The sequence below is a fragment of the Syngnathus acus genome, chromosome 22 (genome assembly GCF_901709675.1).
Source record: "Syngnathus acus chromosome 22, fSynAcu1.2, whole genome shotgun sequence".
NCBI lineage: Eukaryota > Metazoa > Chordata > Actinopteri > Syngnathiformes > Syngnathidae > Syngnathus > Syngnathus acus.
Genome location: NC_051106.1, coordinates 8,557,081 through 8,571,742, shown reverse-complemented (window position 1 = coordinate 8,571,742; position 14,662 = coordinate 8,557,081). Strand labels below are relative to the sequence as shown.

Sequence of the window (14,662 nt, the reverse complement as noted above, 5' to 3'; positions counted from 1 at the left end):
GAACATAGAAATATATTTGATGTCAGTAGCCACAGGATGTTTTGAAGAAATTCCCCGATGCGTAATTTAGGAGCCAGACAGGAAGTGAAAGCCTACGTCTTGACTACGTCACCGTTTATTTACGCCTGTGAACCAATGAAGACTGCCCAGCGTGTTGACGTCACACGGCGTACTCCAGAAGAGAGCGCGAGGAAAGAAGGGTACCACAGGCAGCCTGTATTTTTGGGCTTATCCCCCCTATCCTTCTTTCCCCAGCCTCGGCCAATGTCCGTTTGTCTAACCCCCCAACTCGGGAGCAGCAACCGGCCAGCCAGGTAGGCAGTCGGCCTCGCTGCGTACGGCCATGCTGGAGGAGAACCACTGCTACGGGCTTACCGGTGGCTCGTTGGCGAACGTCTCGGTGTTTCACCTCAAACTTACTGACAGCGCGGCGACAGCCATTAGCAAGTTCCACCACGACAAGGTAAGCTAACTCATTTAGCCGCCTTTAGCCTCCATCGTGCTAATCCTAAAATAAAATAAACTATTAAATTGAAATGGAATTCCCTGTTACATAAGAGAATGCGGAACCAACATGTAGACTGGCGGTCGAGAGGGACTGATGATGCCAAGTAACCAAGTACAAATACTGCATTACTCTCCTCAAGATGTTTATTTTTCAGGCATCTGTACTTTAATTGAGTGTAAATATGTTTGCTCGCCATTTTACTTTTACTCCCTACATTTGTACACAGATGTTTATGCTTTTGTACTTTAGTGGTTGTTCAACTTTTTACACTGAGCAGTGTGTGCCACCCAAAAAGAAATACTTAGCTCTCCAAGTCAGGGGTGTGCATTTCTACACAAAAGAGGATTCGATACGCTTGCAGTGATTTTGGTTGTTTACCAATGGACACTATTTCCACATGGACGTTGCTCATGCAGAGTTCTCCTCTCCTTCAGGCTTCAAGCGCACCTCCCACTATCTGTTTCAATGGAAACCAAGGGGTAAGAGGATTTGCCCAATATCATTTCATCACAAACACAAAATGCATTATGACTGCTTTCTGATTCTAATCCTCCCTACATTTGTGACCTTGATGTAGAAAATTACAATTCCTTCCTCGAAGAACGGCGCCGACGCCAGGGTCTTCGTGTTCGGCATCGCCAACGTTGCCCGTGACAATCCACACGGCAGCTTCGACTGCATCCAGCAAGTCGACTCCGGGTGAGATGAAATGATAACCGTCTGTCCAACCGACAAGCACTCCTGATGTCATAAATGCTGACAAAGTTCGGCGGCGTGTGTGTTGCAGCTCGACGCAGGAGCTGTCGTGTCTGGGAGTGATCCAGAAGAAGATGACTGTGAGGGCCACGGACGACTCGTACGACAAAGCCCTGCAGAGCATGGCGCAGGCCGAGGAGGAGAACCGCAGCCGGGGGGCCATCGTCATCAAGCAGGGAGGTCGCTTCAAGCAAGGTAGGCTATATATTGTCATGAGGCTACATTCTATGGCCCAAAAGAGTCTCAAAGGGCTTCCCAAGCTGAATTGTCATTACTGTGTAATGTTTCCAACAATGAAGATTCCCAGAACTTTCTAACCCTTGTAGCAGCAGAAACACGCAGTGTCTGATTGCGTCACTCGCATACGTGATGCTTTTGTCTAATCGGTGGAAGTGGAGTCATTTCCCCAAAACTAGGCTGAGCATCTTCCGCTCGTGTATGTCGTAACCCACATGTGGTTTTTTTTTTCTACTTCTGACTTTTGTCATTCTGCAACATCATGAAATGCCGTCCCGCTACTTCCTGTCTGTGGTGACTTGGTTTGACTTCAAATTGTATCACACATCCTGATGTTAGAAGTGTGCAGACTTTTTCATGTCCACTGACGAGGCGTTTGGACACATACACAGGCAAGAAGGTGACGGTGCGCGCCCCAGCCCCGGCTTTGGCCGGCCTGACCAAACCTCGCCAGACGGCCAAATCGCCCCTCGCGGTCAAAGCGGGTGCCACCCCATCCAAGGGCAGGAAAGTTGGCGGCGCGTCCAGTGGGAGATGCAGCGTCCAGCAGCAGCCCATCAGGGAGAGGGCCACGCACTTGCTGGCCCTCAGGCCCTACAAGAAGCCAGAGCTCATGTTGAGACTACATAAAGACGGACTCACGCTAACTGATAAAAAGATGCTGGACTCCGTGCTCAATGATGTAAGGACACTATGTTGCTTTTCTGTAGTCTTGCTTTTCAAACGCATGATCTGATAGATAAAAAAAAAACAGAGGGGCCCAAATGTCAGCCACACTTTGTCTAGTCCTGGTGTAGACTGCTCATTATTTTTATGGCGCATCGTGTGCGTACAGGTGGGCCAACGTAATAGCCGAGACAACACGTGGGTGCTCAAGGACGGCTTGTACAAGGAGCTGCGCAAAGACTGGCCCGGGTACACGTCGGGAGACCAGCAGCTCCTCAAGCGGATCCTTGTCAGGTAGCCCCGAAAGTCCGCTGCATGTGTGAAGTGGTTCACCTCTCAGCTCATGTCAGTAAGCGCTATGGAAAATACTGTCTCTGTGCAGGAAGCTGTTCCAGCCTCAGCAGAACCTCCTCACCGTCCCAGAGGTGCAGGTGAGCCCGCTGCGGGACACGCCCAACTCGTCGCCGGCACACCGGCCCAAACCCGCCCCTGTCGAGGAGTACACCGACCCTCTGGTCAGTAAGAAAACCAGGATATCGCACTTGACGCGGAAAGCCGCTGCCACGCCAGGCGACGATGTCCGTTCCGAGCACTCGCTGGACCCCCGCAAGCTTTTGGACTCTCTGTCGGCGGCCTGCGGGCAGGAAACAGCTCAGGTGAAGAGTGACCCTCTGCCTGATGTTGACAGAAACTCTGTTAAAAGGAAGAAGAGCAAACACAGAGAGCAGGTGAGATCGGGAACTAGCTTTGACATTCCACAAACAGCTTTTGAGCATCCATATGCAATTCTTACATAAATTGCATTTGCCACTTATTGTTCTACTGTTGTGACTTCAGAAGGAGGAGAGGAACAGAGGCAGCAAAGAAAGGAAAACAGAAACCAGTTCAACCACTCAAGTTACTGTGGACAATGCAGGTCAGTAGGTCATTTTACAATACATAGTTACGCTGGGCCATTAATTGGTTTTATTTATTTATTTAGTAATTAATGCCGGGTCCAACTTGATCGTATTTTGAGCAATTCTTACCCTTAAAACCTTGTTGACAGAAGCCGGCTATGTGACGTTTGACTCGGACAGCCTTCAAGAAGCCGAGCAGAACACGGATTATTTAACGTGAGTGGACGAAAGTAAATAGTTGCTGAAAATAGATATATATATATTTACCCTTCGGGGCCTTCCAATTTGTTTCTTGCCATTTTTATCCACACGGCGGAAATGTTTCTGATTGTTGCGCTCGTGCCCGCAGGACTTACACGGAGATCAGCAGCCCCGCTCAGCGGCAGCGCTACAAGGAAGAGTTCAACAAGGAGTACAGCGACTACCGAGATCTGCACGCCCACATCGACGGCGTCACCCGCCAGTTCATGGTGCTGGACACGCAGCTAAAGCAGCTCCACCAAGACTCGCACAAATACAAGGTGAGGCGTGGAGGAGTCATTCCATTGAATATGTGACAATTTTGACTTTAAATGGCTTTAAAAATCATTGCCAGAGGCCTTAGAAATGTATTTCTTACAGACTATTCACAACCAGATCGTCCAGGAGTATCGCCAAATAAAGAAGGTTGGCCATTCTTAAAATGTTGCCATGCTTAATTTTCTTACACACCTGTCTGCATTTCTGCGTGACATCACAGTTTGTTTTGTTTTCCCCTTTTACCAGTCCAACCCCAGCTACAGCCAGGACCGCCTGCGCTGTCAGTACCTCCACAACAAACTGGCTCACATCAAGAAGCTCATATCCAAGTTTGATCAGCGGCAACTGGAGCAGTATTCCGCCCCCAAGTGAGGAGGAAAAACTTCTCCAGTGAACGTCACGGTTACAGGGCTCCAGAAACTCTGGTCTCGTTGCATCAATGGTCTCTGGTCGGCTGTGACGGGAAGCGCACCGACTGGATGGAGTGTGATGGTCGCTTCAGCCAAAGATGTACGCAGCGGCAATTGCAAGCAGTGAAGCACATGAAGTGATGGCACTATACTGGAGTGGGGGGGAGTCTTTTTATCATTATTGTTCATACTGAGAAGGCACTGTTATCGTCCGGATTTTTTTTGTGGGGGGGGGCTGCCTGTCATCTGGTGTTATTCAACGTGTTTGAATCTGCATTCAGGGATTTTTCTCCATGTATTGCTGGAATTGAAAAGAATTCTAAGGATAAAAACATGTTGCACGCTACCTGTCTTAAAGAACGCATGGCAATGAGTCTATTTTGTGTATGCCATTTTTATTCACCTTTATTGCCTCTGTCATAATAAAATGGTTACAGTTGGATGTCAATGAATTACTTTTTAAATAAACTTAAAATTGAAGCTGAATCGCTGCAGTTTGTTACATTTCGGTATCAGCAGGAGTTGTGGTCTCGTGATCATGTCATCACATCTCGCGGTATTTCTGTCGGATACTCCCGGTTCAAGATGGCGGACATATTTATGTTTTTTTATCCATTGCGATTGGCCGCAAGTGACCCCGTAGCCACGCCTTTTTTAGCTCAACTCGAACGGTGATTGGTCAGTCTGGCCAGTCACCAACACTTGCACCACGCTCCCTATCTGCAAAACATAACATTATTCTCCGTTATTTTTGCAATTTGCACCTGATAAATGTCTGCTGTTTTGAAGTAGTTGAGTGTGAGTTGTCAGTCGGCTAACTTGACGAGGTTTTCCTGTAAATGTATATTTAGTTGGCTACTTTAGAAACAATGTGACAAGTTGCTAGCTGGCTAGCTTGAGATAAGGTAGCCAAAACAACGAGTAATATTTTTTTTTATTGACAGGTTGCCAATCTGTAACTTATCCGGCTTGTCTTCACAGTAATGGCTTGCTTGCTTCGGGGTACACTCCGGCTAACGACCCTCACACGGCCCCTGACCAACCTTGACTTGCCTACAGCTTCAGGTGGACTTTTACTACCTCCAGACCGCTTACGTCACCACGTTAGGACGGTGCACGACAGGGGCGATGGTACCAAAAAGTCCCCGCTGGCGGCAGTTCCAGAAAGACTGCCGTTTTCCACCGTGACCCAGGAGGACTTGGACTTCTTCCGAAAGATTCTACCTGGCCGAACCGTGACTGACCCCGACCTGTTGGAGTCTTATAATGTGGACTGGCTCAAGTCTTCTAGAGGTGAATTAAATGTAATCCCTCCTTCTGCGGTTTGATATTTTTCTTCCTATCTAACAAGTTTTGAAGCATTACCAGCAAATATTCAACACATCTCAGTGATGTCTGTGCATCCCCTGCAGGTTCCAGTGAGGTGTTGCTGAGACCTCAGACAACACAGGAAGTCTCACAAATTCTCAGGTTGGAAACAAATGGAGTCCAGTGGTTATCAGACATTAATGCAAGTCCTCCCTCTGTGATAGCTACTGTAACAGCCGAAATCTGGCGGTGAACACGCAAGGAGGCAACACCGGGCTGGTTGGTGGCAGCGTTCCCGTCTATGACGAGATCATCCTCTCCACCGCCCTCATGAACAACATCCTGAGCTTTGATGCCATTTCTGGTTCGTGTCCACACAGTTGAGACTTCCCTGCACTTTCCTGCAACCTCCTTAATTATTAGCCTTTGCTTGAATATTTAAGTTATTTTCAAGTCGCTTTGCAGGGGTCCTGACTTGCCAGGCGGGTTGTGTCCTGGAGCATTTGTCTGTCTACTTAGAGCAACGGGAACACATCATGCCCTTGGACCTGGGCGCCAAGGGCAGCTGCCACATCGGGGGCAACGTAGCCACCAACGCCGGGGGTCTGCGGCTACTGCGCTACGGCTCACTGCACGGCAGTGTTCTGGGCGTGGAAGCGGTGAGTTTGTCAAGCCAAGGCAAAAAATCCCCTAGAAACTCTTTTCATGTTGCCATAATGGATCCAGGTGCTGGCTGACGGTCAGGTGTTAGACTGCTTGTCCACCCTGAGGAAGGACAACACGGGCTACGACCTCAAGCAGCTCTTCATTGGCTCCGAAGGCACGCTTGGCGTCATCACCGCCGTGTCCGTCCTTTGTCCTCGCAAGCCGAAATCTGTCCATGTGATGTTTTTGGGTAGGCCCTGTTGCATTTGGGTTAGCTGTTCAAAAATAACACAAATGATCATTTAAAAAAAAAAAAAGAAAAAAAAGCTCTGATTTGTTCTCATAGGTTGTGAAACGTTTGAGCAGATTCTGAAGACCTTTCAGCTGTGCAGAAGCATGCTGGGAGAAATCTTGTCGGCCTTTGAGTTCCTGGACAGCGAATGTATGTGGCTGCTCAACACGCACCTCAAGCTGGACAACCCCATCTCTGGTACACATGGAGAAATTCAGCTTTTTGTTAAAACCAAACATTTTTGTATCCTGAATTGAAAAAGATGAGCATTAATCGTTATCGCTCGCACTCCCGTCCAGATTGTCCATTCTACGTGGTGATAGAAACATCGGGCTCGGACCCGCGGCACGACGAGGAGAAGCTCCACAATTTCTTGGAAGAAGCCATGACATCGTCGCTAGTCACAGACGGGACGCTGGCGACGGAGGAGTCCAAAACCAAGGTGACTTAAGACATCATACTACTGCATTGTGATTTTATTTGTGGGGGAATTCTTTTTAAAAAACATTTCTTTTCCGGCAAAGGCTCTGTGGTCGATGCGCGAACGCGTTACCGAAGCGCTGACTCACGACGGCTTCAACTACAAGTACGACGTGTCGCTCCCCGTGGAGACCATCTACCAGCTGGTGACCGACATGAGAGCCCACCTGAGGGGCCAAGCCAAGAGGGTTGTGGGATACGGACACGTGGGTAAGAACTGGCAAGACTAAAACTAAACTACAAAACTAAAATGGGAAGAAACAAGATGTCAACACATGCAAGGAGACTCTTCTTCTTGTGGCACTCCATGTCCTCTCTTCCATCCTCCCACAGGAGACGGGAATCTCCACCTGAACATCACCTCGCCAACCAGAGACGCCGCGCTGCTGGCTGCCATCGAACCGTTTGTGTACGAGTGGACGTCCGCCCGGCGGGGCAGCGTGAGCGCCGAGCACGGACTAGGCCTGAAGAAGAGGAACTACATCTACTACAGCAAGCCCAGCTCGGCGGTGGCCCTCATGGCCGGCATCAAGGCCATGCTGGACCCAAGGGGCATCCTCAACCCGTACAAGACTTTACCGGACAAGCTGTTGTGAAAGTCGTTTTCTGTTGACCGTCCAAAAAAACAAACAAGTGTTATTAACGGGATTTTACAACACTTGTCCGAGAAGTGGAAACAAAATAAATCCCAGTAGGACTTGTTTGGAACGTATGCCCCCAAGAAATTCAAATTGCATAGAAAGTGCTTCAGCAATACAGAGAGACAAAGTAAACAAAAAGAATGTGCTTGTGTCTCGACTTGTCACTTGCGTAACACTTAAGAATGCAGGCCGCTGCTTTGATTGATTGAATAAAATGCAATATTCAATATTTTTTATTGTTAAATTATAGTCTGCACTTGTGTAATTACCTAAATGTTTTAAATAAATGCCATGATTGTAAGAAGCGTGGGCAAAATATTTTCAGTAAGATAAATGCTGTATATTCACTGTTTACGCACAACTGATTATATCAAATATGTTTTACAGATTATAAAAACAAAATCGTACATATAATATACGTTTAAAACATAATTATTGTGAAAATAATTTAGGTAAAACTTGTATAACTGCAAATACAGTTTTTGTTTCATTTTTTTGGTACTTGTTTTTCGCCTCTTTTCCCGCTAGGGGGCAGCACAAGCTCTAAGAGCTTCATTTTATGCCGTCTGATTACGCGAGCAAATCGCAGACTCTTTTCCAAATGAGTTCACCTTAGCACAATTAAGTTTGATTCCTGCGTCGCCTCGTCTTTTAAACAGTTCCCTCCACGGCAACCATGAACGGCTCGCTGCACTCGAACACAGTGGACATAAAACTCAAGCGAGGGCCTGCAGGTAAAGATCATTTCGTGGCAGCGGTGGCTAGCACTAGTCGCTGCTATGTTACGTGGCTAGCGACGAAGCTATCGCGCTAATGGCTAACTAACGTGCCAAACTAGCAAAAGACGAACAAAATAAGAGCTGGCAGTGTTGTTAACGCATTTCAAATGACCAATTGAGACAAATTACTGGATTGTTGTAGATCATGAATGCGTTTTTATGCTTTAAGACGCCTTTTTATAAATGTCTGCTTGGCCTGTCAGACTGAAAGTGAATCTATGTGAGTGTGTACGTTTATAATGATATCCAATCCAAGACATGTATACCCATTTATACATATAAAAATCAGTTTGCCTTTTTTTAAAAATCAAATTGGGAAAATAACAGATTCAAGTTGGAAATAGTGGGAGTGACCACCACGAAGATACTCCTGTCATTCCCATCTTCTTCTCCCTTGATGTGTCTTTGCAGGTCTGGGCTTCAACATTGTGGGCGGCGTGGACCAGCAATACGTCGTCAACGATTGCGGCATCTACGTGTCCAAAATCAAGGAGGATGGTGCAGCGGCGTTGGACGGCAGGCTTCAAGAGGGCGACCGCATCCTGGCGGTAAAAGTTTTGAAGCATGTTTTTTAAATGGCTCAGAAAAAAGACCTGATTCTTGTTCTTTTTTTATGTCATTTAGATCAATGGTGTCAAGCTGGAGGATCAGACGCACAAAGCTGCAGTGGATTTATTCCGGACAGCAGGGGAGGACGTGGAGCTGCGCGTTCTGAAAAAGGTACAATGGGGGAAAAAAATCCATCCTCTTGTGTGCTGGTACCTCCAACGTCTGATCACCTATTTTATGATGCTTGATTTTGGAGGTGTATGACAAAACAAGCAATTTATTTCAACCGTGTGTGTTTCCCCCCTTCCTTTTGCAGTCATCCCATCATATAAACGGGCCGTCCGATACTCAAGCCGATCATGCGCCCTCGGCACCTTATCTGGGGATACTTGCTGTGCTAACGGGAGCCGCCGTTGCCATCTTTGCATTCATTTACATCCGTAACAACCGAAGACCGTTTTAACATAACATGCTATTGTTTTTTTCATTTTTAGGATCAAACATTGAGGCCAAAGAAGGGAGTGATTTTTTTTTTTTTTTTCTTCCAAATGACACTAAAGCATTTCTCGTCACAGAGATAATAGTCCTGGCACAACTTTGTGGGCTGTATCTTCATAACATGGTTGCCCTTAAGGGGGGAAAAAAAGCTAGTCAGCGCCGCCATCCTTTTGTTATGGCCGAACGTCAGTCCAATCGAACCTTCTCATGACACGCTTGCATTTTTTGTTGCACTTTGTCACGGCCAAATATGCACAGAATTCTGGCCTGAAAAGTATAAGGCAGGCAGAATAACCCACCAATCAACGTTTAAAAATTCATTCATCAATCCCATCTTGACGCAATGGCATTTGGAACAGAAAGTGCATTACTGGTTTCCGACCCGCAGAGGGCGCTGTAGATGCACTTTCAACGAGTTTGCGCGTTAGACCAAAACAATGCTGGGTATGGGGATTTGAGTTACGTACTCCCCGTTATGTCACAACTCAACTCACCTCGAGAAAAAAAAAAACATTTCATGTAAAAATAAATTGATCAAAGAAATTTAGTTGAATGGTCATCGCTACTAAAAATGCCATTGTAGATGCCATCAATTGCACTGGATCAATCATTTAGCTTGTGTGTTCAAGAATGTTCTCATTTTTCACACTAGTCCTAGATCTAATTCATCTTTTAATATGTCGATTATATATAATATATAAGTAGAAACCATATTTTTGGTTATGTCAGAAATTCCCACGCATAATGAAGAGTTAAAGCTCGAAATTTATTTTTATACAGATATATAGTTTGATAGATCATTTTGAAATCACGCACCAAGGATCAACCAAATTTCTCTCTCGCCCTGTTGTCGTTATTCTTACCAGAAATTAAAACACAAAGTACATAGGGTGGAAGTCAAATCAAGTTTATTGTGCTGTGCAATTAAGTATTTGCTATATTTGTTTTTGTATGTCCATCGCCATTTTCGAACTCACATGAACTACATTCCCATTTACCGTGCACAGAGGCGTGAGTAGTTCTGTAGCTATAAGAGAGAAGGTTTCGGGGCATTCAATAGTTTATTTTTGCACTAGCCAAAATTATGGAGCATCTCTAGTCGGAAAGAGTCGTGCGCGCTTGTTGGAAAGTGTGTTGTCTTGTAAATACATTTCATGTCACTCTGCTGCTGATTGTGAATACTGTGCACTGTATGCCAGAAGAGGAAATAAACATTTCATGTTTTACATCGGAGCAACTTTTCCCGACTTTGCATTTTCAATTCTATTTTCACACCCAAGCAAGCCATCGTTTCCGAGCAGTCATGGTTTAATGAACTAAAATGCACACGAGCAGCAGCCAGCAGCAAACAAAGTGACGTCATGGAGTCGCCGCTGTCCGCGCATTGAGGGAACGGTAAGGGAGAAAGGTCAATTCAAAGAGAACCAAGCGCGCTCTTGCCAAGGTTCCTTGTTATCATTTTTGCTTGGTTTCTCTTCTTGGAATAGAAACAAGTGGATGGCTTCAGTGTGGTGGATGGAGTCAGGTTCGATCTGCTGATTTGCTCTCTCCAGTCTCCAAGCCATGTCTGACTGACTGACTGGTGTCCAAAAGTTCTCAGCGCCTCCTGGTGGTGCCGTTCGGCTCAGCTGGGGGAAGCGGGCGTGCGTCCTGGAGGTGGGGCCGTACAGGCCCAGGTTTCGGGCCGCCGCCGACTTCTTGGGCAGCTTGACGCACGGGAAGGGCGAGAAGACTTGCGGCTTTGTCACGGACGGCGGTGCGATCGAGACGAGGAGCCGATGGAGGAGAGGGACGGCGTGGACGTGTCTGGTACAAGCCTTGAACGGATGCGGAGTCGCGCAATAAGGTGACGTCATCCAGACCGAAACGGGAAGCGGAGGAGGCAAAGCCGCAGTCACAACCACACTGAGCGGACGAGCCGTCGACCACGTCGGGAGCAATCGAAACCCTTTCGGAGTTTTCATCATCATGTCGCAGCGCCAGAGCCTCTCCCGCCCACGTGAAGGACGCTGGTCGCGGGTCAGCCACGGGAGGAGCGCCGCCGGACGAGGATACTAGAAGCAGCGAGCCTCCACTGTGGACCCGGCCGGCCGCTCCATCGTCATCATCAGCATCCCCACCGTCCCCATCAAAATGGACGCCCGTGACAACACGAGGAGGACGCTCAGGCCTTCGTTATGAGCATTTGGGAGGCTTTTTATTGCGTTTGCTTTTGAGCTTTTATACCTTTTTGCCCTCGTGCAGTGACATTCTGACTGGGGGTGTGTGTGTGGATGCAGCGTGGCCCAGTGTGTGTGGATGCCGATGCGGAGGCGGTGGAGGAGGACTCGGAGGAGTGTATGGGCGTTCTGAGATCCACCACACGCTCAGCTTGGAGCCATGGCCAATGAACCTGTCATTCTCAACGTGTATGACATGGTAAGAAGCCTTTATTTCCATTTATTTGGAGTCCTCTGCCATTTCTTTTCTATTTGGTAATCTGACACCCGTTGCCCTACCCTGCAGCCTCTTGTCACTTGGTCCACATCGAGACAGCAGCTCTAGTTTACGTACCTGAATTTTGTTCCCAATTAAATACAAAAATGTCCTTCAAATGTTTATATAACGCAGATGCACATTTTAGCCAAGTATTGACAAAGTTTGCATGACTTGTAAATTACTGCCCCCTAGTGGCCAAGGCGAGCACACCAGAAGGAGCACCATCCTCACTTGTAGTGCATCATTAAATTCAAAGCAAGTTGTTTATCTGTTTTTTTTTTATTTTTTATAATATTATAGATTACTGTATTGCTTGCAAAAAGAAAAAAAAGAAAAACGCGTAATAGTTGTTTTCTTTGTTGGTAGAGGCTGGAATGGATAGTAGCATTTCCATGAGAACATCCTGTGAAGGTGGATGGTTTGATTTTCAATGTGAAATCAATGCGTGTCTCGAGGCTGCAGGCAACATGAACTCATAAAAACGGAGGGCGGGGGGGCGTGTCTGCTCTTTCTGGTCGGAGAACAGCAGTAACAGCAGATATTTGAGAAGTTAAGACTGCATTACATCATGTCTTCTATTATTGATTGGAGGCTGCTAGTTCGGCCTGGATGGGATTGACTTTTGATTGTCTGCCGTAAACAAAATAAACATCCGTACACAGCATGGAGTCAACAATTGTGTCTTTTTAAAAGCAAAGTTCACAATGCTGCAATAGACATGACTAACCAATTCGACATTTTCCCTGCAGTACTGGATAAACGAGTACACTTCCAATCTCGGAATTGGAGTCTTCCACTCAGGAATCGAGATTTATGGCCGAGGTGAGACACTTGAAATGAAAATCACTGTTAAATAACATCACATGACAGGACAGGTGAGACGTGACTCCAAAGGACCTGCCCTTAAAAGACCACGTTCAATCCAGGACAGGACAGTGGGCTAATTCCGACACTTTTTTCGCACTAGAATTTGCGTACGGAGGCCACCCGTATCCTTTCAGCGGCATCTTTGAAATCAACCCGGGCAATGCCGCCGAGCTGGGAGAGACTTTCAAATTCAAGTAAGTGGTCAGCCACGTTACTTTCCTTTTCTTTCTTGGCTTTATTTAGCGCCTGATTGGAAGGCGATTCTCAACAGGGAGGCCATCGTCCTGGGCACCACCGACTTTGGAGCGGAGGACATGGACAAGATCATGGAGGAGCTTGGCAGGGAGTTCAAAGGCGACGCCTACCACCTCATGCACAAGAACTGCAACCACTTCTCCTCCTCGCTCTCAGAGGTCGCTAATTTTATGCATGAATCAAAAGAAACACTTTCAAGAAAAAAGTCATGTAAGAGATTTCTTGTGCTATTTTTCCAGCTGCTGTGCGGCCGTGAGATTCCACGCTGGGTCAACCGTCTGGCCTATTTCAGCTCGTGCATCCCCTTCCTGCAGAGCTGCCTGCCCAAAGAGTGGCTGACGCCGGCCGCTCTGCAGAGCCACATCAGCCTGGGCCTCCACAAAGACGAGCGCCGGCGCCGGTCCAGCGACGACGACCGCCCGTCACCGCCCTCGTCGTCCGGGGCCGCCGGATCCTCCTCTTCCTCCTCCTCGCATAGCTGCCGCCACACCAGGGTGTGATGGACTGCCGCCGACCGGCCCGTGGACCAGGACAGGTTGGGGAGTTGAGCCTTTTTGGACAGTTGAGGACTGCCGAACGTGGCGTGACCATCCCAGGACGTTTGGTTGTTGACTCCCCAAAATCGGCTTGGAAAGGTCAGCAGCGTCTGAAGCCTTAGCAGCATGAGATATGGTAGACGTGCCACACATAAGTAAACCTTAAAAAACTTTCAAGAAGCCATGCCCTTAAAGCCAGTTTCAAAATTGTTCTCATTTGGAACTCAACTCTCATTAGTCGTTAGCTTAGCCATTTGTGTTTAAAAGTCTTGAGCTGCTATATAAATGATGCTATCCTCGTTTTAATACGTACACTCGTTTTCACTTTGATCGAGCTAAGCGTGCGCCTTTGCTTGGCCTTTTACCATGCGTCGTCTTATGCTAGGCTAACTAGCCACTGCTGGTAGTAACCACAGTCGTGTTTGTCTAGGCTGTAAGACAATATTGTGTTTGTAATCATGTTTACAGATTGCATAGCATTTAAAGGCAAAGAAGGGAACAAAGACTTTCATTTTGGGACAAGGCACACTGATTTCTTTTCCATCTCCCCTGCTGATAGTGGTGGTGCATTCAAGGACAGCTATTCTCTCAGGAAGGAACTCACTCATGTATTGAATGTTGGTTTGGACATTTCACCAAGTGTATTTATTGTGTGGCAGCTGACACACGTACACAGACACACACACTTTGGTTCATACAGTAAAATACAGTACGTGACTTTGTTAAAAGATTGTACAATACAGGATTTTTTTTCTAGTGTCATCTGGGACTTTTCAAAATACTCTTTTTTTTTTTTTTTCAAAGCAAAACTTGACTTAGTACTAGAATAAAGGGACTACAAAACGTGTGAATGTCTATGTGATAATGTACAATATTACCAGAGTTGGGGATAACACGTTACAGTAATATATTACCGTTTTGGTGCCGATTTAATTTAACTTGGTCCTCATTTTATTTCTGTAATATCGTTACAGTTATTGAGTCCAGTAATGTTTTATGATCCGAGCTGTCACACATCAGGTGTGATCAGAGTAGGGGTGTGCTAAAAAACGATATATATATCGATATTTTTCAAATAACTACCAATTCATTAATTTGCTATGTCGATATTCCCCCTTGCCGCTAGAGGGCAGTACTGTGATGCCATTGCCTTTAAAGCTTGATAGAGACTGGGCAATATAAGAAGCAGTTAAATGGCTGAGAAATTCTTCCACCCACACGCGTCTTTAAAAGCAGAATACGGACTCGTTTTGGATTTAAAGACAATGGAGGAGCGCACGAAATAGACAAAACCGGCAAGACCAACCTCCGCGTTCACCTGCAAGGACATCACCCAGAC

At 46.7% G+C, this 14,662-nt stretch overlaps 4 protein-coding genes across 5 annotated transcripts; all 4 read left to right on the top strand.

The window, feature by feature from the left end:
- The first annotated feature begins 148 nt into the window (after nt 1-148).
- Nucleotides 149-4,481, top strand: LOC119116096 (RNA polymerase II elongation factor ELL-like). Of its 2 annotated transcripts, none has more exons than XM_037241257.1 (12): nt 149-463; nt 943-987; nt 1,086-1,207; nt 1,296-1,459; nt 1,894-2,183; nt 2,337-2,461; nt 2,550-2,895; nt 3,005-3,083; nt 3,216-3,282; nt 3,416-3,587; nt 3,688-3,732; nt 3,832-4,481. In XM_037241257.1, the coding sequence occupies exons 1-12, from the start codon at nt 344-346 to the stop codon at nt 3,955-3,957; spliced, it is 1,701 nt and encodes a 566-aa protein (XP_037097152.1). In that variant the 5' UTR covers nt 149-343; the 3' UTR covers nt 3,958-4,481. The 2 variants fall into 2 exon arrangements, with proteins under 2 accessions (XP_037097152.1, XP_037097151.1); XM_037241256.1 differs by having other exon boundaries at nt 925-987.
- Nucleotides 4,482-4,671: 190 nt separating this feature from the next.
- d2hgdh (D-2-hydroxyglutarate dehydrogenase) lies at nt 4,672-7,658 on the top strand. Its single transcript, XM_037241282.1, has 10 exons — nt 4,672-4,900; nt 4,977-5,288; nt 5,408-5,465; nt 5,528-5,667; nt 5,769-5,962; nt 6,030-6,198; nt 6,295-6,438; nt 6,540-6,682; nt 6,765-6,930; nt 7,054-7,658. The coding sequence occupies exons 2-10, from the start codon at nt 4,979-4,981 to the stop codon at nt 7,314-7,316; spliced, it is 1,587 nt and encodes a 528-aa protein (XP_037097177.1). The 5' UTR covers nt 4,672-4,900; nt 4,977-4,978; the 3' UTR covers nt 7,317-7,658.
- A 253-nt stretch (nt 7,659-7,911) lies between these two features.
- LOC119116204 (synaptojanin 2 binding protein) lies at nt 7,912-10,420 on the top strand. Its single transcript, XM_037241437.1, has 4 exons — nt 7,912-8,095; nt 8,552-8,688; nt 8,765-8,860; nt 9,006-10,420. Exons 1-4 carry the CDS (start codon nt 8,038-8,040, stop codon nt 9,150-9,152), a joined length of 438 nt encoding a protein of 145 aa, XP_037097332.1. The 5' UTR covers nt 7,912-8,037; the 3' UTR covers nt 9,153-10,420.
- A 330-nt stretch (nt 10,421-10,750) lies between these two features.
- On the top strand, nt 10,751-14,174 carry LOC119116185 (deubiquitinase DESI2). The gene is made up of 5 exons (XM_037241412.1): nt 10,751-11,605; nt 12,415-12,487; nt 12,633-12,726; nt 12,804-12,945; nt 13,027-14,174. Exons 1-5 carry the CDS (start codon nt 11,567-11,569, stop codon nt 13,285-13,287), a joined length of 609 nt encoding a protein of 202 aa, XP_037097307.1. The 5' UTR covers nt 10,751-11,566; the 3' UTR covers nt 13,288-14,174.
- The last annotated feature ends 488 nt before the right edge of the window (nt 14,175-14,662 follow it).

Bases quoted from the DNA above. Each gene is read 5' to 3' on its own strand.
- LOC119116096 (XM_037241256.1), top strand. From the start codon at position 344: ATGCTGGAGGAGAACCACTGCTACGGGCTTACCGGTGGCTCGTTGGCG. The intron at 464-924 runs GTAAGCTAACTC...TTGCTCATGCAG, and splicing joins GCAAGTTCCACCACGACAAG to AGTTCTCCTCTCCTTCAGGC. The intron at 1,208-1,295 runs GTGAGATGAAAT...TGTGTGTTGCAG, and splicing joins ATCCAGCAAGTCGACTCCGG to CTCGACGCAGGAGCTGTCGT.
- d2hgdh (XM_037241282.1), top strand. From the start codon at position 4,979: ATGGCTTGCTTGCTTCGGGGTACACTCCGGCTAACGACCCTCACACGG. The intron at 5,668-5,768 runs GTTCGTGTCCAC...GTCGCTTTGCAG, and splicing joins GAGCTTTGATGCCATTTCTG to GGGTCCTGACTTGCCAGGCG. The intron at 5,963-6,029 runs GTGAGTTTGTCA...TAATGGATCCAG, and splicing joins GTGTTCTGGGCGTGGAAGCG to GTGCTGGCTGACGGTCAGGT.
- LOC119116204 (XM_037241437.1), top strand. From the start codon at position 8,038: ATGAACGGCTCGCTGCACTCGAACACAGTGGACATAAAACTCAAGCGA. The intron at 8,096-8,551 runs GTAAAGATCATT...GTGTCTTTGCAG, and splicing joins ACTCAAGCGAGGGCCTGCAG to GTCTGGGCTTCAACATTGTG. The intron at 8,689-8,764 runs GTAAAAGTTTTG...TATGTCATTTAG, and splicing joins AGGGCGACCGCATCCTGGCG to ATCAATGGTGTCAAGCTGGA.
- LOC119116185 (XM_037241412.1), top strand. From the start codon at position 11,567: ATGGCCAATGAACCTGTCATTCTCAACGTGTATGACATG. The intron at 12,727-12,803 runs GTAAGTGGTCAG...GATTCTCAACAG, and splicing joins GGAGAGACTTTCAAATTCAA to GGAGGCCATCGTCCTGGGCA. The intron at 12,946-13,026 runs GTCGCTAATTTT...CTATTTTTCCAG, and splicing joins TCTCCTCCTCGCTCTCAGAG to CTGCTGTGCGGCCGTGAGAT.